At 39.7% G+C, this 22,640-nt stretch overlaps 1 protein-coding gene across 2 annotated transcripts in view; it reads right to left on the reverse strand.

Annotated features, from left to right (window-relative positions):
- PDCD6IP (programmed cell death 6 interacting protein) overlaps window positions 1-22,640 on the reverse strand; it is an 82,310-nt gene that overhangs the window by 51,123 nt on the left and 8,547 nt on the right. For both annotated transcript variants that reach the window (XM_059390616.1, XM_059390617.1), the window contains exons 2-4: window positions 7,996-8,050; window positions 6,051-6,120; window positions 1,677-1,804 (exon numbers count right to left, since the gene is read on the reverse strand). In XM_059390616.1, the coding sequence (XP_059246599.1) occupies window positions 1,677-1,804; window positions 6,051-6,120; window positions 7,996-8,050 (253 nt within the window). The remainder of the gene's footprint in view (window positions 1-1,676; window positions 1,805-6,050; window positions 6,121-7,995; window positions 8,051-22,640) is intronic.

Consider the following 22,640-nt stretch of genomic DNA (forward strand, 5'->3'; position numbering starts at 1 on the left):
CCCAGGACCCTGGGATCATGACCCAAGCCAAAGGCAGAGGCTTTAACCCATTGAGCCACTGAGGCACCCCCATTTTCACATTTTAAAATATTGGCCCTCTATAGCCTCAAAAAGAAAAGGGATGCGCGTCATGTTTGTCATCCATGCCCATTCAAAACTACAGGGCAAGCCACAATTTGGAGCACCTTGTTTGCTTAAAATGTACTTTCCTCTCACTTCTTTATTTTTTTAAGATTTTATTTATTTATTTAGAAGAGAGAGACACAGTGAGAGAGGGAACACAAGTAGGGGGAGTGGGAGAGGGTGAAGCAGGCCTCCTACAGAGCAGGGAGCCTGATGTGGGGCTCGATCCCAGGACCCTGGATCATGACTCAAGCCAAAGACACACACCCAACAACTGAGCCACCTAGGCACCCCCCTCACTTTTAAAAGAGCATTCCTCACCTCACTCATAAACTTAAATATCAGGAAAAAATCAGACACTCAACCTCTAAGACAAGCAAATTCCAGAGCCAAAGAAGACACTAGAAGCACCATTTGGAATTCCATAAAATTTGGAATCAGAACACCTGAAACCCCAGTGGACCAGTTATTAACACTCTGACCTTTTAGTCTCCTTGCATATTAAATGAGAAGGACATTATGTAACATGCATTACAAGGCTTATAGGATAGTAAAATAATGTCCATGAGTACACTTTGTAAATAACAACATAATATAAAACATGAGAATGTAATTATACATATCACTCAGCAGCAATTTGTTCTTTAAATAAAAACAAAAATAAAAGTTAATACACTGCCACAATTATGCCATATTAGTAAATGATAATATCTAAAATCTAAATTTAGCCAACTTAAGAACATTACATATCTGACCACCTTTAAATATGACCTCTTTGTTTCTCAGAGTTAAAATTTTCTTAGGTCTTAACTTTTTTGACAATGGTGAAATTTTATATGTGTCTCACTCTAATAAAAAATATATTAAAATAATGTACATCTGACCCTTGAACAACAGAGGTTTGAACTACACAGGTGCACTTATGCATGCATTTTTTTTTTTCGAAAAATACAGTATGGTACTATATGGTACTATGGTACTATAAATATATTTTCTCTTATGTAGTTCTTAATAACACTTTCTTTTCTCTAGCTTACTTTAAGAGTACAATATAAAATACATGTAACATACAAAATGTGTGTTAATTGTTCATTTTATGGGTAAGGCTTCTGGTCAACAGTAGGCTATGAGTAGCTATGGTCTAGGGGAGTCAAAAGTTATTACAGTGTATTTTTTGACTGTGCAGGGGGTCAGTACCCCAATCCCCATGCTTTCAAGGTTCAACTGTACAAAATTTTTACATGAGATCAGTTATTTGAAAGGGATTTACCAAGAACTTCACCTAAAACATTCAATCATTTGTTGTCCCAACATTTATTGAGCCTTTCTTATGTGCCAGGCACTGTGCTAGGTGCTGGGTATACAATGGTGAAGAAAACAGAGCTGGACTATAGGTATGACATTTATCAAAATTCAAAAGTACTCAGTAACTCATTAAAAAGTACATTACTTTTCAAGAAAAGTATAAAGAAACATCTATAAACCTCAATATAGATTATTTCCAATTTAATACAATGGAGCGTGAACCATTATATGGTTACTTTTCTACATACCTGATAATGCTTAGCAGCCATTTTCAATCCTTCATCATTATCCAGGTTCTGTTCCGCTGCAATTTGGCTAGCTAGGGCTGCACAGTTGAACAACACACAGCTCTTTTCATATCCTAAGCTTGCAAGAGCTGTAAAAAATTAAGAAGGAAAAATTTTTCATTTATTTTTCTAAAAAAAATGAATGTTTCAGAGATTGACTCACAAAAACAAGTTTCCAAACCTCTTTTCTCACCCAAAATAGTGCCCATATTTCTAATGCTGTCCTGCCAGGCATTTATTTCCACAGCAATATTCCTATCCTCTAAAATTCAAAAGATCAAGGAATTATTCTTTCCTTCCCTTTATGTCCAAAATGTTGTGAGGTTCCAAATGAAGTCATTTGTCACTTAAATCCAAATAAATTATTTCCATTTTCTCATCACCGCTCTCAAAATTGTATCTTCTCACCACATTCAAGCCAATTCTTCACTACCACAAACCTAACCCAATTCAAGCACCTCCAAGCCTGACTCCGTTATGCCAATACATCTCTCAGAAGGCTAGTAGACAATGTGGTTAAAATACAACTCTGCTCAAGAAACTACACACTTCACATCCACTGGGATAGCTACTATCAAGAACAGCAACAATAAAAAATAACAATTATTGGCAGACATAGGGAAAAACTGGAACTGCTGTGCACTACTGGTGGGAATGTGAAACACTGCAGCTGCTATGGAAAACAATATGGCAGTTCCTCAAAACATTAGAAATAGAATTCCCACATGATCCAAAAATTCCACTTCTGGGTATATACCCAAAGAACTGAGAGCAGTCACAAAAAGATATTTATACACCCATGATCATAACCAAAAGGTAGAAGAAACCTGAAGTGTCCACTGATGGACAAACAGATAAACAAAATGTGGTATGTACATACAATGGAGTATCATTCAGCCTTAAAAACGAAGGAAATGCCATCACATGCTACATAGTGGATAAACCTCAAGAACATTAAGTTAAGTGAAATACGCAGATCACAAAAAGACAAACTTACAGGCATACCTCATTTTATCGTGCTTCACTTTATAGGGCTTTGCAGATAACTGCATTTCTTTCTACAAACTGAGAGTTAGTTAGTGGCCTCAAGCAAGTCTATCAGTGCCATTTTTCCAACAGCATTTGCTCGTTTTGTAGCTCTGTGTCACATTTTGATAATTCTCACAATATTTCAAATTTTTTCACCATGATTATAATTATATTTATTAGGGTGATCTGTGATCAGTGATTACAAGTCACTGATGATTAACATTTTTTAGCAACAAAGTTTTAAATTAAGTTATATACCCAGTTTTTCAGATATAATCCTATTGCATACTTAACAGACTATAACATAGTATAAACGTAACTTTGATATGCACTGAGAAATAAAACAAAGCTTTACATGTGAACAAAAATATATTTGCACTCTTATTTTTAGCATCCTAAAATTACACAATATTCTAATGAGTGGGTAGGCCATGCTTTATTTAAGCAAGACATTACTGAAGGACACCTGATTCCCAGTATTTGCTACTGGATGTGCCTTCATAACTACCTCCTGCTTTATTTATGCTAAATTTTTTGCTTCCCACTTCTTCCAGGAACTTGGTTCGTCACTTAATCTATCTCACCATCAACTCCTTTTCAGCCTATCAATTTGGCATTAAAAATCCTTTTTCTTGACCTGGTCTCCCTCTCAGCATAATGCACCCTTGTCCTTAAATCATTACTGCAAATTTTCTGAAATAAGCAATTCATATTTGCTGTTTTCATTTCCTCACTTCTGGTCCACACTTCAACCGGATGCAATCTGGCTTCTTGAGCATCCCCTTAGTGAAACTTCTTTCATTGCCGAATCCAGCAACTTCTCCAACTTTACATGACTTGACCTCTGCCACAACGACTCTGTTGGTGACATTCCAACCTGAATGAATATTAGAGTTACCTGGAAGTATCTTCAAAGATACTAATTTCAGTGGCCCACCCTGAAAATTCCTCCTACCCTATCACATCTGGCATTCTACATCTTTACATCTATACCTTTCACCTTTTCCCCAGGTAATTCTATTGTAGCCAGGCTCAGAAACCACTGGACATGACCTCTGAAATTCTCCTGGCACTTAATTCCATGTCTCTATTTTCTCCTGGTTCCTCTGAGATTTGAAGGCTTTGTCTCATCCTCATTCCCAGAAACCTCTTCCCCTGTTATCCTTAAATGTTATAATACCTACCTCTTTCACACTTTTCCCAATCTACACACTACCAGAGGAGACAGTTTTATCATTTAATGATAACTGTTTTCAAATCAGTGCCTCTGCCACTTCTGATTTTTAAATCCAATTCTCAAATGCCAAAGAAAAATGTCTACTGAGACATAACACAGAAAGGTCAAACTGAACTAGTCTATCTTTTTTTTTTTTTAATTATTTATTTATTTATTTATTTGACAGAGAGAGAGATCACAAGTAGGCAGAGAGGCAGGCAGAGAGAGAGGAAGGGAAGCAGGCTCCCTGCTGAGCAGAGAGCCCGATGTGGGGCTCGATGTGAGGCTCGATGTGGGGCTCGATCCCAGGACCCTGGGATCATGACCCAAGCCAAAGGCAGAGGCTTAATCCACTGAGCCACCCAGGTGCCCCTGAATTCGTCTATCTTAAGGAAAAAATATCCAACAAGTCAAACCAAGTTATAAATCTGAGAGTCAACCCTCAACTACTACTACTCTTTTCTGAGAAATAGTCAGCATATCCAGTTAGTTTCAACTCTGAAATGTCACTCACACCCACTCCTCCTCTTCTGACCCACATATACCACCCTGTCTCACCAACCTTCACCAGTCTCTTCACTGATCTATCATATCTCCTTTAGTCTCTAGAGTTAGACTTTCAGGAATCACATCCCACTTCATTAAATCCTTGCCTTATGACCTCAGAAAGTCACTTAATCTTTCTAAACCAGTATGTCCAACTGGTAATAATAGTGCCTTTCTTAAATAAACAAGATGAAACCAGAGAGGAAGACAAACCATAAGAGACTCTCAGGAAACAAACTGAAGGCTGCTGGGGTGCAGGGGGGTGGGAGGGACGGGGTGGCTAGGTGATGGAATTGGGGAGGGTATGTGCTACAGTAAGAACTGTGAACTATGGGGACGCCTGGGTGGCTCAGTTGGTTAAGCAGCTGCCTTCGGCTCAGGTCATGATCCCAGCGTCCTGGGATCGAGTCCCACATCGGGTTCCTTGCTCCGCAGGGAGCCTGCTTCTCCCTCTGACTCTGCCTGCCACTCTGCCTGTGCTCGCTCTTGCTCTCTCTCTCTCTCTGACAAATAAATAAATAAAATCTTAAAAAAAAAAAAAAAGAACTGTGAACTATGTAAAACTAATGAATCGCATACCTGTACCTCTGAAACAAATACATTATGTGTTAATTAAAAAAAGGTTTTTTGAAAAAAAAAAAAACACAGTGCCTTTCTTCATTGGGCTTCTGGGGAATTCAGTTAGATAGTAGTGTGAAGCCCCTCCACAGGGCCTAGGTGTAATAAATACTCAATAAATGTTAGTTATTAATGTGTAAGAGAGAAGAATACAAATTCAGAGTATATTTTCAACTGTTCATAATCTACTTTCCAATGTCTTCACCCTCCATCATCCTCAATTCAACCTATGGTTTCAAGCCTTAACAATAATGATATTAATATGTATTATATATAATTTCTATTGTATGTTATTAAAACATATACTCTGTAACACATACATACTATAAATAATACATTACATGTAATCATTTATAACAAAACATATTACTATTGTTCATTGCAGCTAATATTTATTGCATACTCCTCTAATGACTTCACATATATTCACTCATTTAATCCATGCAAGAACCCAGTGAGATAAATAGTATTTCACAGTACTATTTATTCCCCACTTATCAAAAAAATGACCTTTTGTTCTAATGTTCAACCTGTAAGGTTATTTTTTTAGGTGAGAAAACCAAATTCACCCTTCAGAGCCTAATTTGAACACTGCTTTCTTTCAATAAGCAGAATCCATGTCTTCTTCATTTTTGCTCCCACAACTTAGTTCATATACTCATATACTACCCACTGTATTTTAGAATGATCAACTGTCATCCTAGTCAGACTGAATACATTTTTATAACTAGGACAGTGCCTGGCAAGGTGTAGGCTCTCTATAAATATTTGGAAATTACATTAAAATTTTAAGTTAAAAAGAAAATAAAATGTAAAATTTTTTATTATTTACAAAGAGTTGTTAGGAGAGCAATTTTAAAAAACCTAAAATAATACAAAGTGTTTAGACCTAGTTTCTTATCATTTTTATTAAAATAATTACATACCCAATTTTACAGATCCTCCAAAAAGCGAACCTTTATCAAAAGCATCCTTCCACGTAAATGTCAAGCAGATCTTGATAGAAAGAGAAAAAACAGAAAATTATCCTACTTTCTTGGATCTTATAAAATATTAGGTCTCTTTTGAAGGAAAATCCACAATGAGGAAAAGGACCAAAGCTTGTCAAAACATTATCCTCTCTAGTCTAACTAACTCCTTTCCCTATTCCTGGACCGTAACATTTTCTTTTTTTAAAGCAAAATTACTGGCACTAAGATATTTCCAAAGGTAATTCTGCCTCAGTAATTATACATATATTATCCTCTCCAGAAAACACTATCTTATGCATCTTTACAACATACAATGGTTTGAACAAAACAGGCACTTAAATAACTGTCAAATAAGCCAAGAGAAGCAAAGGCAACAAAGTAAGTATTATATAGGTTTCCCAGAAAATAAAATTAAAAACGATTCCATGATGACAAAGTAGGAGAGAGGTTACTATGGGGGTAATGAGGTGAGATAATGAGTTTTTTGATTTGGGTTGTGTTCATACGTGTATATTCCCTTTGTAAAGATTCAAGTTATAGGGACGCCTGAGTGGCTCAGTCGTTAAGTGGCTGCCTTTGGCTCACATAATGATCCCAGGGTCCTGGGATGGAGTCCCCACGTCAGGCTCCCTGCTCAGTGGAAGGGAAGCCTGCTTCTCCCTCTCTCACTCCCCCTGCCTGTGTTCCCTCTTTCACTGTGTGTCTCTCAGTCAAATAAATAAATAAAATCTTAAAAAAAAAAAAATTCAAGCTACAAACATGACACATACGTATGCGATACATAAATAAAAAGTTCACTTAAAAAAACTACATCTCACCCTGCTTCTAAAATATTCCATACATAAAGTTTAAAAAGAACTTAACCATCTTTTAAATCATGTATTGGAATCCCATACAAAAATTTTGCAACTCAGAATTAAGAGAAATTTTATATATATGTAAAACCAGACAGAGTAACATAATGAACCCCACATAGTCATCACCAGTTTTAGCCATTTGTCCTTCTTGGTTCACCTACCCCTGACTTCCCCTGCCCCACCTCCAACCCCTAAACATACACTTCTTTCCTTGAGTATTTTAAAGCAAATTTCAACATACTATGTCACCTGTAAAACATCAGTACAAGATTATTTAAAGTATTTTTCATAAACTACATTATTTTAAAACTTAGAAATGTCACAAAAATAAAATCTCGTTTAACAAGTCTCTCAGTTGGGGCGCCTGGGTGGCTCAGTGGGTTAAGCCACTGCCTTGGGCTCAAGTCATGATCTCAGGGTCCTGGGATCGAGTCCCACATTGGGCTCTCTGCTCAGCAGGGGGCCTGCTTCCCTTCCTCTCTTTTGTACAGTCTGCTTGCCTGCCTCTCTGCCTACTTGTGATTTCTCTCTGTCAAATAAATAAATAAAATCTTTAAAAACAAAAAAACAAGTCTCTCAGCATTTCCAATATCTAGCCTTTAAGAGAAAGCAGACATTCTTACAGTGTAACACCTAATCATACCAGAACTTGCAACTTCATATGCAACTATATGTGTCAAATTTTAAAACACATAAACTGAGACTAATACCTCCTCAATTATAGTTTCCTTCTTAATTCTGTAAAAGCCAAAGAGAAGGACCTCACAGATGATGTTAATCAGTCAACAGATCATACTGATATAAAATGTAGGGGGAAAAAAATGCAGCCCAACGTTCCACATAAACGTAGTAACTAAGCACAGACAGCAACAGAATTCCAAGACATTCTTCAAAAAGACATCCAATTTTTATGAAATGGGCTTATAAGCTTCTAATTTGTACCAAAAGGTATAATAAAAACATAAAAATAGTAAAGTGATACCATGTGTGGGAGGAAAGTTTACATTATAGAACTTTAAAACAAATTAAAATTAATGACTTACTTGATTTTCAGAGAATGGGAATTTGGGTTCAATGGAACAAATCTGATCATAATACCTAAAAAACAAGAAAATTTATAATTACCAGAGCTAAATATTATGTACATTTATGTATATACAACTGGTTTAAGAGTACATAAAACTTACTCATGCTTTGAGTGGCCCACAAATCAAATTCAGTCATTTTAAAATTAATAAACACACCCTTCAATGCATAAAAAAGAATCTAAAATGCATACAATAAAAAAAAACTGTACAAAAGACACATACTCACCACCAAAAAAAAAATACTTAAGTATTAATGACTAAAAGCAAACTAACATCTGCCCAAAACCACTGTATTTCTTAAAATACTATTTCTTATTAAGGTAACTATTTGTATCCATTGGGTAAATTAATATATCTGGCAAAATGATATATTTTTTTAAACATTTATTTATTTATTCCAGAGAGTGCATGTGAGCAGGGGGGTAGGGCGGGGGAAGCAGACTCCTCACTGAGCCCAGAACCCAAAGATGGGCCTGATTCTGTGACCCTGACATCATGACCCAAGCCAAATTAACAGTGAGATGCCCAACTGAGCCACCCACGTGGCTAACTTTGTTAGTAAACTGCTATTTAAAAACAGGTTTACTAACTTTCAGATATGCTTTGGTTATATCCAAAAGATATAACCACTCTCCACCACTGTCACAACAGTTCATCAAAGCTTCTACCCTCCCCAGAAATAATCCCATGATTATATTGGACAGTTAATCTTCAACAATGAAGGTAAGACTATCCAATGGAAAAAAGACAATTTCTGGGATACCTGGATGGCTCAGTCAGTCAAGTGTCTGCCTTTGGCTCAAGTCATGATCCTGGGGTGTTGGGATCAAGCCCTGCATCAGGCTGTTCCTCCCTCTCCATCTGCCCCCCTACTCATACTCACTCGTGATTGCTTTCTATCTCAAATAAATAAAATCTTTAAAAAAAAGAAAAGAAAAAAGACAATTTCTTCAACAAATGATGTCGGGAAAACTGAACGGTTTTGCAAACTATGCAAAAAGAACAAAACTGGATCACTTTCTCAGTGGAGGATAGTGGGGACAGGTCACAAAGGTGATGGGGATTAAGGAGTACACTATCCTTAGTGGAGGATAGTGGGGAACAGGTCACAAAGGTGATGGGGATTAAGGAGTACACTTGTGATGACACAGGAATTGTTGTCTATAGTTAAGAGTCTGCTTTTTTGTTTGTTTTTTTTTCTTTGTTCATTTAATGTTTCTCAAATTCCACATACAAGTGAAATCTCATGATATTTGTGTTTGTCTGACTTATTTCGCTTACTATTATACTCTCTACATCCATGTTGTTGCAAAAGGCAAGATCTCATTCTTTTTTATGGCTGAGCAATATTCTTGTGTGTGTGTGTGTGTGTATGTGTGTGTGTGTGTGTGTGTGTGTGTATACACCAGTATCTTCTTTATCCATCATCTATCAATGAACAGTTAGGCTGCTTCCATAATTTGGCTATTTTACATAATGTTTAAATAAACATAGGAGTACATATATCTACTCAAATTAATGTTTTCATATTCTTTGGGTAAATACTCAATAGTGGAATTACCACATCATATGACAAATCTATACTTAATTTTTTTTTTTTTTTTTTTTTAGTGAGGGGGAAAAAGCAGAAGGGGAGTGCGGGAATCTTAAGTAGGCTCCATGCCCAGTACAGAGCCCAAAAAGAGTCTTGATCTCATGACCCTGAGATCATGACTTAAGCCAAAACCAAGAGTGGAGAGCTTAACTGAGTCACCCAGGCACCCCTATTTTTAATTTTTTGAGGAACTTCCACCCTGTCTTCCACAGTGGCTGTACCAGTTTGCACCAATACTATACAAGGATTCCTCTTCCTCCACATCCTCACCAACACCTGTTTCTTGTTTTTCTTATTTTAGCCATTCCAACAGGTGTGAAGTGGTGTCTCAGGATAGTTTTTCTTTTTAAAGATTTATTGTTTGAGGGGCACCTGGGTGCTCGGTCATTAAGTGTCCACCTTTGCCTCAGATCGTGATCCCAGGGTCCTGTGATCAAGCCCTACAACAAACTCCCTGCTCGGTGAGGGGCCTGCTTCTCCCTCTCCCACTACCCCCTTTCTCATTATCTCTCTCTCTGTCAAATAAATAAAAAAATCTTTAAAAGAAAAAAAAGATTAATTATTTGAGAGAGAGAAAGAGCACATGTACAAACACAAGCAGGGGAAGGGGCAGAGGGAGAAGGAGAAAAGCAAACTTCCCACTGAGCAGGGAGCCAGTTGCAGGACTTGATCCCAGGACCCCAAGATCATGACCTGAGCCAAAATCAAGAGTGGGATGTTTAACCGACAGAAACACCCAGGAAGCACTCATAGTTTTGATTTGTATTTCCTTGATGATGTGTGATGCTGAGTATCTCTTCACGTGCCTGTTGGCCACCACATCCTCTGCCATTTTTTAACTGGATTGTTTTTGGGGTGTTAAGATTTTAAAAATTCTTTATATATTTGCATACTAACCCTTCACTGGATATGCCATCTGCAAGTATTTTCTCCCATTCCATCGATTATTGTTTAGTTTCACTGACTGTTTCCTTCACTGTGCAGAATGTTTTATTCTAATGTAGTCCCAATCATTTATTTCTGCATTTGCTTTCCTTGCCTCAGGAGACACATCTACAAAAAGTTTTATGGCTAATGCCTGTGCTCTCTTCCAGGATTTTTTTGGTTTCACATCCACACTTAGGTCCGTTTTTTTTTTTTTTGTTTTGTTTTGTTTTAAGATTTATTTACCTATTTTAGAGAGAGACAGCGCCCACATGTGCAGGGGAAGGGCAGGGGAAGAGAATCCCAAGTAGACTCCAAGCTGAGCACAGTGTCCCAAAGGCTCTACCACATAACCCCAAGATCACCACCAAACTGAAACCAAGAGTCAGATGCTCAACCAACTGCGCCACCCAAGGCACCCCCAATTAATCCATTTTATTTTTGTGTATGATCTAAGAAAGTGGTCCAGTTTTCCCAACACCATTTGTTGAAGAGACTTTTTCCCATTGGATAGTCTTTCCTGCTTTGTCGAAGAGGAATTGACCATAAAACTGTGGGTTCATTTCTGGATTTTCTATTCTGTTCTATTGATCTATGTATCTATTTTGTGCCAATACCATACTGTTTTGATTATTATACCTTTATAATATAATTTAAGTCCAGAATTGTGATGCTTGCAGCTTTGCTTTTTCCAGATTGCTTTGGCTATTTGCAGACTTTAGCAGTGCCACACAAATTCTTGTTTGTTTTAGAGGTGCCTGAGTGGCTCAGTTGGTTGGGCAACTGCCTTCAGCTCAGGTCGTGATCCTAGAGTCCTGGCATCGAGTTCCACTTTGGGTTCCCTGCTCAATGGGGAGTCTGCTTCTCCCTGTGACCTCTCCCCTATCATGCTCGCGAGTGCACATGTGCGCACGCTCTCTCTCGCTCTCTCTCAAAATCTTTGGGAAAAAAAGAGAGAGATTGTTCTAGTTCTGTGAAAACTGCTGTTAGTATTTTGGTAGGTATTACAATAAATGAGTGAACTGCATTGGGTAGTATAGACATTTTAACAATATTTGTTTTTCCAATCCATGAACATGAATTTTGTTCCCACTTCTTTGTGTCATCTTCAATTTCTTTTTCTCATTACAGGGCTTGCACTTCCTTGGTTAGGTTTATTTCTAGGTATATTATTATTTTTGGTGCAAATGTAAATGGGACTGTTTTCTTAATTTCTCTTCCTGCTGCCTGTGCTCAATATTGGCGCATAAAAATGCAACAGATTTCTGTACCCTAATTTAGTATCCTGTGACTTTACTGAATTTATCAGTTCTAAACAGTTTAAGATTTTATTTATTTATTTGACAGAGAGAGAGATCACAAGTAGGTAGAGAGGCAGGCAGAGAGAGAGGGAGAAGCAGGCTCCCTGCTGAGCAGAGAGCCCGATCCCACATTGACCCTGAGACCATGATCTGAGCAGAAGGCAGAGGCTTAACCTGCTGAGCCACCCAGGTGCCCCTCTGAACAGTTTTTTGATGGAATCTTCCAGGTTTCCTATATATGGTATCATGTCACCTGCAAAGAGTTACAAAAGTTTTACTTCTTACTCACTAATTTGGATGCCTTTTATATCCTTTTGCTGTAGACTGCTGTGGCTAAGACTCCCTGTACTATGCTGAATAAACGTGGTGAGAGTTACCATCCTTGTCATATCCCTGACCTTAGAGGAAAAAAACTCTAAGTTTTTCCCCATTAAGATTACACTTACTTGATGAGCACTGAGTAATGTACAGAAATGCTGAATCACTATACTGTACCCTTGAAACTAACACTATGTTACCTATACTGGCATTAAAATTTAATGGGATATCTGGATGGCTCAATCAGTTAGGTGTCTGCCTTCAGCTCAGGTCATGATCTCAGGGTCCCGGGATGGAGCCCCATAGGGCTCCATGCTTAATAGGGAATCTACTTCTCCCTTTCCTTTTGTCCCTCCCCCTGCTCATACTCACTCTGTTAGACTCTCTAAATACATAAAATCTTTAAACAAAAAAAGAAAACAAAAACAAAAACAAAAAACATCTAGGGCTCCTGGGTGGCTAAGCTGTTAAGCATCTGCCTTCCACTCAGGTCATGATCCCAAGGTCTTGGGATCAAGCCCCACAACAGGTTCCCTGCTTGGTGGGAAGCCTGCTTCTCCCTCTCCCACTCCCCCTATTTGTGTTCCCTCTCATGTCTGTCTGTCTGTCTGTCTCTCTCTCTCTCTCTTTCTCCCTCTGTCAAATAAATAAGTAAATAAAATCTTTTTTTTTTTAAAGATTTTATTTATTTATTTGACAGAGAGAGATCACAGTAGGAGAGAGGAAGGGAAGAGATCACAGAGAGAGAGGAAGGGAAGCAGGCCCCCTGCTGAGCAGAGAGCCCGATGTGGGACTCGATCCCAGGACCCTGAGATCATGACCCATGACCCGAGCCAAAGGCAGCGGCTTAACCCACTGAGCCACCCAGGCGCCCCAGTAAATAAAATCTTTTAAAAAAAATAATAATTCTACCCTCCCTTTAGACTAATGAAAAAGTCACCTAGCCAACCTCCCTGTCTCCTTGAGTCCTTTCTCTTTTTTAAGATTTTATTTATTTGAGAGAGAGAGAGAGAGTGTGCGTGTGCATGTGCGTGTACACAGGTACTCTCTCTCTCTCCCTCTGGGGTGGGGGGCAGCCAAGGGGCAGAGGGAAAGAGAGAAGCAGACTCCCCGGTGACCAGGGAGCCCAATTAGGGCTTGATCCCAAGACCCCAGGATCATGATCTATAAGCCCAAGGCAGACACTTAAACAACTGAGTCATCCAGATGCCCCTTCCTCATTCTTTTCAACCTGTTCTCCACACAGCAACCAGAACAATCATCAAACACAAAGCATTCGTTTCCCTCACCAGGCTGACCTTTGAGCTAGCAAGGAGTGCTGGGAGTATCCAAGGCCAAGCCTTCTAACTGGCCCATAATCTTTCCTCCTTCCCTTACTATCGCCTCCCTCCACCCTCCTTCATCAGAGTTATCATTCCAGTAACTGTTTCTGAGGCAAATTTTTCAGGGAGAGAGGCAATACATCTGAGACCAAATATTTTCTCTGACACAGCCCTGAGTTTGATTACAAACAGGAAGTATTAATAAGCACTTAAGTAAATACACTGAAGATAATGTAGGCTAAGATTCTAAACAATCAGACAAAGGAGTTACAAATACAGGAAGAAAGATGGCTAGAATAAATTCTGTGGCTTCTGCTTGGAACTGGAGGTATCAGTATTAACTTATTTTTTTAATATAGTGGAGAAATACAAAAACAGGTATAAATGTGTGTGAGTGATTTCCTAAGTGTATATACCGAGAGAGCCTAGAAGCAATAACATCTCAGTAGCAATAAGCATAAGTAATGCTCTGTTTCAGAAGCCAACACTCTCAGAAATGGCAGACTCCATGGCTGAGACCAAGAAAATTCAAGATTCAAGCCTAAAACATCTTGCTGTGTCAGAAAGTCAAAGAAGTACTCATGGGGTGCCTGGATGACTCAGTGGGTTAAGACTCTGCCTTCGGTTCAGGTCATGATCTTAGGGTTCCAGGATGGAGCCCCACATCAGGCTCTCTGCTCAGCAGGGAGCCTGCGTCCCCCTCTCTCTGCCTACTTGTGACCTCTCTCTCTGTCAAATAAATAAATAAAATCTAAAAAAAAAAAAAAAAAAGTACTCAAAAAATGAGAACATGTCAAAGACACAAGAACTAGCTTTCAAGGGGCTCCTGCTAGCAAAATCCAAAAAGTTTCAAACAAAATAACAAATCACAACCCACTGAGGAAAGTAAGAACGTCAATCTGAAGCAAATAAAACAAATAAATAGGTGAACAGAGAAAGCACCACCTTACTGTACAATGCCAACTAACAACACGAGAATATAAGAAAGAGTTATAAAAATCAGCATTTGGCACCTTCCTGAGTATAATATCTATTTCGGGTAAGATACATCAATGAGTGCTAACGCAAAAAAAGTTTGATGGAAACAGGGTATTACAAAGATTCAAAGTATCTCCCTACAAAGTACTTACTAATTAATTAGTTCAACATACTCATTAACTGTCAGGTCAAGAAAACTAGCAGACATCATCTTGACGAAGTGATACAAGTTAAACATTAACAGCCCAGGACAAATCAACTTCAAGTTCTTCCTGACACACACACACACAAAAACAAAAAAACAAAAACACAGCTGTATTTTGGTGGTACTATTGCCCAAAAATGCATAAATCACAAGAAAATATAAGACAAACTCTAACTGAGGGACAGTCTATGAAGAAATTAGCCAATATCCTTTAAAAATGTCAAGGTTTGGGGCGCTTGGGTGGCTCAGTGGGTAAAAGCCTCTGCCTTTGGCTCAGGTCATGATCCCAGGGTCCTGGGATGGAGCCCCGCATGGGGCTCTCTGCTTGGCAGGGAGCCTGCTTCCTCCTCTCTCTGCCTGCTTGTGATCTCTGTCTGTCAAATAAATAAATAAAATCTTTATAAATAAATAAATAAATAAGCAAATAAATAAAAATGTCAAGGTTGTGAAAAACAAGGAGAAACAGAAGAACTATTCCAGACCGAAGGACAAAAGAGCCAACCAAATGCAGTGCAGAATCCTGGATTAGATCTCTAATCTGTACATGACTCTGTCCAACAGCATTATCGGGGGAACTGGCAAAATCTGAATGTGTTTAATGGATTAAATGGTAATATTAAACCAATGTTAATTTCCTGATTTTGAAAGTTGTACTATGGTTATACATAATAAGAGTATTCTTATACTTAAAAAATGAACTCTGAAAAAAAAATGAACTCTGAAGTTTTTTGTTTTTTTTTTTTTTAATTTTATTTATTTGACACACAAAGAGAAAGCCAGGGAGACAAGTGGAGGAAAGAGCAGAGGAACAGGGAGAAGCAGACTGCTCACTGAGTAAGCAGCCCAATGTGGGGCTTGATCCCAGAACCCTGAGATCCTTACCTGAACCAAAGGCTGACGTGTAACTGACTGAGCTACAGGCACCCCTGAACTTTGAAGTATTAAACACTTAAACCCTTTAATGGATTCCTATTATACTCAAAAGTACGTACAAAATTTTTGACAAGGTCTGGCATTATCTAGCCATCATTCAACTCTCCAGCCTCATTTGAGAATTATTGACTACACACTTTAGTCATTAGTCTATGCTTTCCCGTAGCTTAGGGACTTCACCTATATTTTCCTCTGGAAATTTTTTTTCTCTGGGAACTTTCCCATTGTAACTCCCCACTTTTCTTGTCCAAGCTGATTATGTCATCAAAAAGTCTTCCCTCGGAACACCTGGGAGGCTGAGTCAATTAAGAATCCAACTCTTGGGGCGCCTGGGTGGCTCAGTGGGTTAAGCCGCTGCCTTCGGCTCAGGTCATGATCTCAGGGTCCTGGGATCGAGCCTCGCATCGGGCTCTCTGCTCAGCAGGGAGCCTGCTTCCTCCTCTCTCTCTCTGCCTGCCTCTATGCCTACTTGTGATCTCTCTCTGTCAAATAAATAAATAAAATCTTTAAAAAAAAAAAAAAAAGAATCCAACTCTTGATTTCAGCTCAGGTCTTGATCTCAGGGTCATGAGATCAAGCTATGCTTGGGGCTCCCTGCCCAGCAGGGAGACTGCTTGAGATCTGAGATTCCTTCCCTCTGCCCCTCCCCCACCCAACTCACACACCCTCTCTGGCAAATGATGAATCTTTCAAAAAGAAAAAAAAAGTCTTCCCTCATTCACTCATCCATTCAACAAATACATACTAAGAATTTCCTATATGCCAAACACAGTTCTAAGACATAGAAATTCAGTAGTAAATAAACACTTAAAATTTTGAGCCTTTGTAAAGCTTACTTTTAGAGGGAAAGACAAGATAGCTAAGTAAAAATAGAGCAAAGGGGTGCCCGGATGGTTCAGTCCGTTAAGCATATGCCTGTGGCTCAGGTCATGATCCCAGGGTCCTGAGACCAACACCTATAACAATCCAAGTCCCTGCTCAGTGGAAAGCCTGCTTCTCCCTTTTCCACTTCCCCTGCTTGTATTTCCTCTCTCACTGTCTCTCTGTCAAATAAGTAAACAAAATCTTTAAAATAGAGGTGACTGAGTGGCTCAGTGGGTTAAGCCTCTGCCTTCAGCTCAGGTCATCATGACCTCAGGGTCCTGGGATCCAGCAGCCCATCCAGCTCTCTGGTCAGCGGGAAATCTGCTTCCCCCTCTCTCTGCCTGCTGCTCTGCCTACTTGTGATCTCTCTCTCTGTCCAATATATAAATAAAAAACCCTAAAAAAAAAAAACTTTAAAATAAATAAATAAATAAGAAGGACAAAATGTTATAGAGGGTGATGTGAGAAGACAGTCTTAAATCTCTACATGTGGTCACTTGCCTACATATGGAAGTAAAAATTTTAATAATTTAAAACATCATGAATAACGGAGAAGGCAAGAAGGAGGTGATGTGATGAGGCAAGCAGATAAATGAGATAAAAGCATTACCAGTCAAGGGAAGATCAAGTGCCAAAAAGCTGGGACAAGAGTATGCCTGAAAATACGCTGCCATGGCAAGAAGGCCAATAAGGTCACAGAACAAGCACAGGAGAAAACAGGAGGAGATGAAATCAAAGAAGTAATGATGCCTTGAATACAACTGTAAGACTTCTGGCCTCTACTATATAAAATAGGAAGGGGACCCATCAAAGAGTTTGGACAAAAGAGTAACATGAGCTAACCCATTTTCACAAAGTCACCATTCATGGCTGCTGTGTGGAAAACTGACTTGCAGTTATGCAAAAGCACTAAAGAAACCAGTCAGGAAGCTATTACTATAATCCAGTCAGAAGATAATGGTAGCGTGGACCAGGGTGTTCCACTTTGGTGGCAAAAGTGTTAAGGGCATGGGTGCCTGGGTGGCTCAGTCGGTTAAGCCTCCAACTCTTAGTTTCAGCTCAGGTCACGATCTCATGGTTCACGGATATAAGACCTGCACTGGGCTTCCGGCTCAGCGGGGAGCTTGCTTAGAAGATTCTCTTCCAGTGCCCCTTCCCTCACTGCTCACTTACTCTCACTCTCAAATAAATACAATCTTAAGAAATTGAGGTGCCTGGGTGGCTGGTCATTAAATGTCTGCCTTTAGCTCGGGTTATGATCCCAGGGTCCTGGGACTGAGCCCAACATCGGGCCCCCTGCTCAGCAGGAAGCCTGCTTGCTCCCTCTCCCACTCCCCCGCTTTCTGTCCTCTCTTGCTGTCTCTCTGACAAATAAATAAATAAAATCTTTTTTAAAATAAGTAACATAAAATCTTCAAAAATATACAGAGGAAAAAAAAAAAAAGATTTGATACAGGCAGTCGATCTAACTCCTACTTAAAATTAGTTTCCAGGGCGCCTGAGTGGCTCAGAGGGTTAAGCCTCTGCCTTCACCTCAGATCATGATCCCAGGGTCCCAGGGTCCTGAGATCCAGCCCCACATCAGGCTCTCTGCTCAGCAGGGAGCCTGCTTCATCCTCTTTCTCTGCCTACTTGTGATCTCTCTCTGTGTCAAATAAATAAATCTTTAAAAAAATAAAAATTAAGGGACGCCTGGGTGGCTCAGTTGGTTAAGCAGCTGCCTTCGGCTCAGGTCATGATCCCAGGGTCCTGGGATCGAGTCCCACATCGGGCTCCTTGCTCGGCAGGGAGCCTGCTTCTCCCTCTGCCTCTGCCTGCCTCTTTGTCTGCCTGTGCTTGCTCTCTCTCCCTCTGTCTCTGGCAAATAAATAAATAAAATCTTTAAAAAAAAAAAAATAAAAAAAAAAAAAATAAAAATAAAAATTAAAAATAAAATTAGTTCCCCTCATCCTTTATAATCTCTTAGGCCTCTGAACTCTTCCTTCATAGAACTTAAAACAGTTTGCAATACATTTAGTTGCAGAATTATGTTTAACATCTTTTCTCTTAAAAGATTCTAAGCTCCCTGAAAGCAAAGACTGGGTCTGTTTGTTCACTATTTTACTACTACCCTAAACAAATAAATCAGTAAAATGTGAAGTTTTTAAAAGTAACTTTTTTTTAAATCTCTGAAAAAGAAACCCAAGAGTCTCTTATTTTGATAATGAACAGACCCTACTAAAGAACACGGCCATAAGGACAGAATACCAAGTACCAAGGACCTGAGGCAACAGAAGGCAACTGCTTGCCTAAGGGTGTTCATGGCACAGCAGGAAGTCTCATATGGCTATAAGGTGGGGATTTACAAACTCTTTCTGAGAATGGCTATTGTAGGCTTTGCCAAGCAAAAGGCAAAAAATCAAGGATAACATGTTGGTCCTTATAACAAGAAAGAAAAATCCTGCCTAACCTATATCCTTTTTACCAAAGTCAGGCCATCTCAGATGGTGGGCACACTAGGTACAACTGTCATTAGCTGGAGCCATTTCCAAAGGAAGAGTATCCAGTTCCGTGGAGAGGGCACCACTGGGCGGCTGGGGTGAGGGGGTAGGTAGGATAATACTAAACACAACTTCATTCTCTGAACTTCATTCTACTGAACTTCATTCTCTGCCCCAGTGACACCCAAATTCCAGGACGCCCTTCTCTTCTCCCAGAGAGCCCAGCCATCTCAATTTGGGCAGCTGGCTCAGCTGCTGGAGACAAGGCAATTTGCTGAGTCACCAGTTCCCAGTCTGAGATTCTACATTTGCTGCCAAGTGTAGGTGGCACCAGAGCAAACCCTGAGCAGCAACAAGGTGCAGCCAATGGACAGGGAGGCAGGTGCAGGGAATAAAGGGGACAATGGGACAGAGGGAACAGTCCAGCGAGGTCTCCAAGGTTCAGAGCACTAACCAACTAGAGTGGTGGCTATGGAAAATATAAAAATAGGCAGCTGGGCAGGCCTTAGTTTGTTGACTTCTGCTCCAAAGAAAGCAGGAAAGGAAGTAGTAGGGGATAAAGCTACTTCCTCTGCAAATGGACCAGGAACAAAAAAAAAAAAAAAAAAGAAAGGCTAAACAGAATGTCTTAAATTTTTTACACCTACTCTATTCAAAATTTTGGGGTCAACTCTCAAAACAAGTTGTGTGGGGAAACAGTGCATTTGTAGCCTATATTTAACTGACTAGAAGCTTTATGATGGAATCCTTAAAAACAGCTGTCTCAGGAGAGGTTATATAAGGACGGCAGTCATTGGAAATCAACAATATTTGATTCACATGAAGTAAACGCCAAGAGAGACGAAATAATGCTTTTCAAGGAAAGGAGCCATTGCTAACTACAGTTAAAATGCTGTTCCTACAGCACCAATTACTCCTTTGATATATTTCCATCATACGACCCCTGGTAATTCAGCTTAAATCTCAGGTCTCAAAATTCCTAAAGAGGGAACAAGAGCAGAAACAAGAGAATCTACCCACCTCTCTATCATTTAAATATGATTTACTAAGGGCGCCAGAGTGATTCAGTCCTTAAGTGTCTGCCCTCGGCTCAGGTTGTGATCCCAGGATCCTGGGATGGAGCCCCGCATCGGTCTCCCTGCTCGGCAAGAAGCCTGCTTCTCCCTCTCCCACTCCCCCTGTTTGTGTTCCCTCTCTCGCTGCATCTCTCTCTGTCAAATAAATAAATAAAATCTTTTAAAAATAAATAAATAAATAAATATGATTTACTAGATCAGCAGATTCTAGCTTAGGCTACACCTCTAAAAAAGTAGACCAGGACTGCAACTTTTCCACAAGTAGGAAGAATGAAAGCCAGTGTCCTATACCAGAATTGGCCAAAAAAAAAAAAAAAGTTCATTATGATTATGATAAATATGTACTTTAGTATTTTAGAAATAAGTACTTTTTTAATCAAATATAAAACCCTAACCATGCTTAAGAGGTATAATGTCACAGAGGGCAATAGCTCAGGCTTGCAAGTCAGACAACCCTGAGTTTGAATCTCAACTCCACCAACTCAAAGTTGTGTGACTGTATGAAAGTTATGAATAACTTCTCCAAACCCTTCCTAATGTGAGGTGATAGCTCATTAATTTAAGCATGAGGAAAAAGATGATACAATATATACTAAATACTTAAAGCAGCATTGATATATAGTACATTTGACATAAATGGTAGCTACAGATTATTTTGCAACTATCCAGAAAGGCAAAAGAACCCTAGGAAATGAATTCATTTCTCTAAATATACAAAAGACCAAAAAACAGTTATAGGACAAATTCCCATCAGAAATTCTAGTTTTAGGTATACCTGCATAGCTCAGTCACTTAAGTGTCTGTCTTCGGCTCAGGTCATGATCCTGTGGTCCTGGGATCAAGCTTCTCCCTCTGCCTGCCACTCCCCCTGGTTATGTGCCCCCGCACTCTCTCTCTCTGACCAATAAATAAATGTCATATCAAAAAAAAAAAGAAGATAAAGCTTTCTTCTAAAATTTTTTTTTAATTTTACTTATTTATTTGGCAGAGAGATCACAAGTATTCAAGAGAGGCAGGCAGAGAGAGAGGAGGAAGCAGTACCCACCGAGCAGAGCCCAATGTGGGACTCGATCCCAGGACCTGAGCCAAAGGCAGAGGCTTAACCCACTGAGCCACCTAGGTGTCCCTCTTCTAAAGTTTAAAAAAAAAAAAAAAAAAAAAGAAAAAGAAAAAAAAAAAGAAGAAGCAAGTTCTAGTTTTGGGTTTGTTTTTTTTTTAAGATTTTATTTGACAGAGATCACAAGTAGGCAGAGAGGCAGGCAGAGTGGGTGGGGGGAAGCAGGCTCTCTGCGGTGCAGAGAACCTGATGCGGGGCTCAATCCCAGGACCCTGAGAACATCACCTGAGCGGAAGGCAGAAGCTTAACCCACTGAGCCACCCAGGTGCCCTAAGAGGTTCTAGTTTTAAGGGCACCTGGGCGGCTCAGTCAGTGAGCATACAATTCTTGGTTTGGGCCCAGGCTATGATCTCATGGGTGATGGGATCAAGCCCCATATTAGGCTCCCTGCAGAGATTCTGCTTATAGCATCTCCCTCTCCCCTTTTCCTGACTCATGCACATGTACCTGTTGCCTGTGTTCTCTCTCTCTTTCTCCACATCCCCCTAAAATAAATAAATGAGTCTTTTAAAAAAGAGAGAGAGAGAGAGAAAAAAAAATTCTAGTTTTAAAGTTTGAGGGAAGATGTGGAGATTGAGAACAACCAATCCACACTAGCCAAAGCAACACTGTAATGCAAATTTACATGACCTATAGAGCTCTAGTCATTACTTAGGGCTGTGCAACTCCTGACCACCCACCAGAGAGAAACAAGAGAATCCAAAGAGCTGGACCACTTATTGGTCAGAGTTAACAGATCCTTCCGCATCCTTATTTTTACACTTCTTCACCCAATTTTATCACATGAAGAATCATTAATGAATCATTTGCAGCAAAATAGAGTAAAAAGTAAATAGTCAGGGAGTCAAGAGGTCAGGATCTTAGTCTAACCCTACCACAAAGTCCACTGTGTGGCCTTAAACATCCTGTGGGCAAAGGATTCTTCCTTAAGGTTACACAGAATGAAGACAATCCTAACAAGCTTTTTTATTTACTAAACATTAGAAGTCAAAACACAGGAGTGCCTGAGTGGGTTAAGTCTCTGCCTTTAGCTCAGGTCATGATCTCAGGGTCCTGTGATCAAGCCCCATGTCAGGCTCTGCTCAGCAGGGAACCTGCTCCCCCCCCACCCCCACCTGCCTCTCTGCCTACTTGTGACCTCTGACAAACTCTTTAAAAAAAAAAAAAAAAAAAGGAAGTCAAAACACAGAAAAATCAGATTTTATTTATTTTTTTTTAAGATTTTTATTTATTTATTTGACAGAAAGATCAAAAGTAGGCAGAGAGGCAGGCAGAGAGGCAGGCAGAGAGAGAGGAAGGGAAGCAGGCTCCCCGCTGAGCAGAGAGCCCGCTTGATCTCAGGACCCTGGGATCATGACCCGAGCCGAAGGCAGAGGCTTAACCCACTGTGCCACCCAGGCGCCCCAACAAATCAGATTTTAAATCTTCCTTAAAACTGCCTATTCAAGGGCGCCTGGGTGGCTCAGTGGTTAAGCCGCTGCCTTCGGC

This window comes from Mustela nigripes, chromosome 2, assembly GCF_022355385.1.
Source record: "Mustela nigripes isolate SB6536 chromosome 2, MUSNIG.SB6536, whole genome shotgun sequence".
NCBI lineage: Eukaryota > Metazoa > Chordata > Mammalia > Carnivora > Mustelidae > Mustela > Mustela nigripes.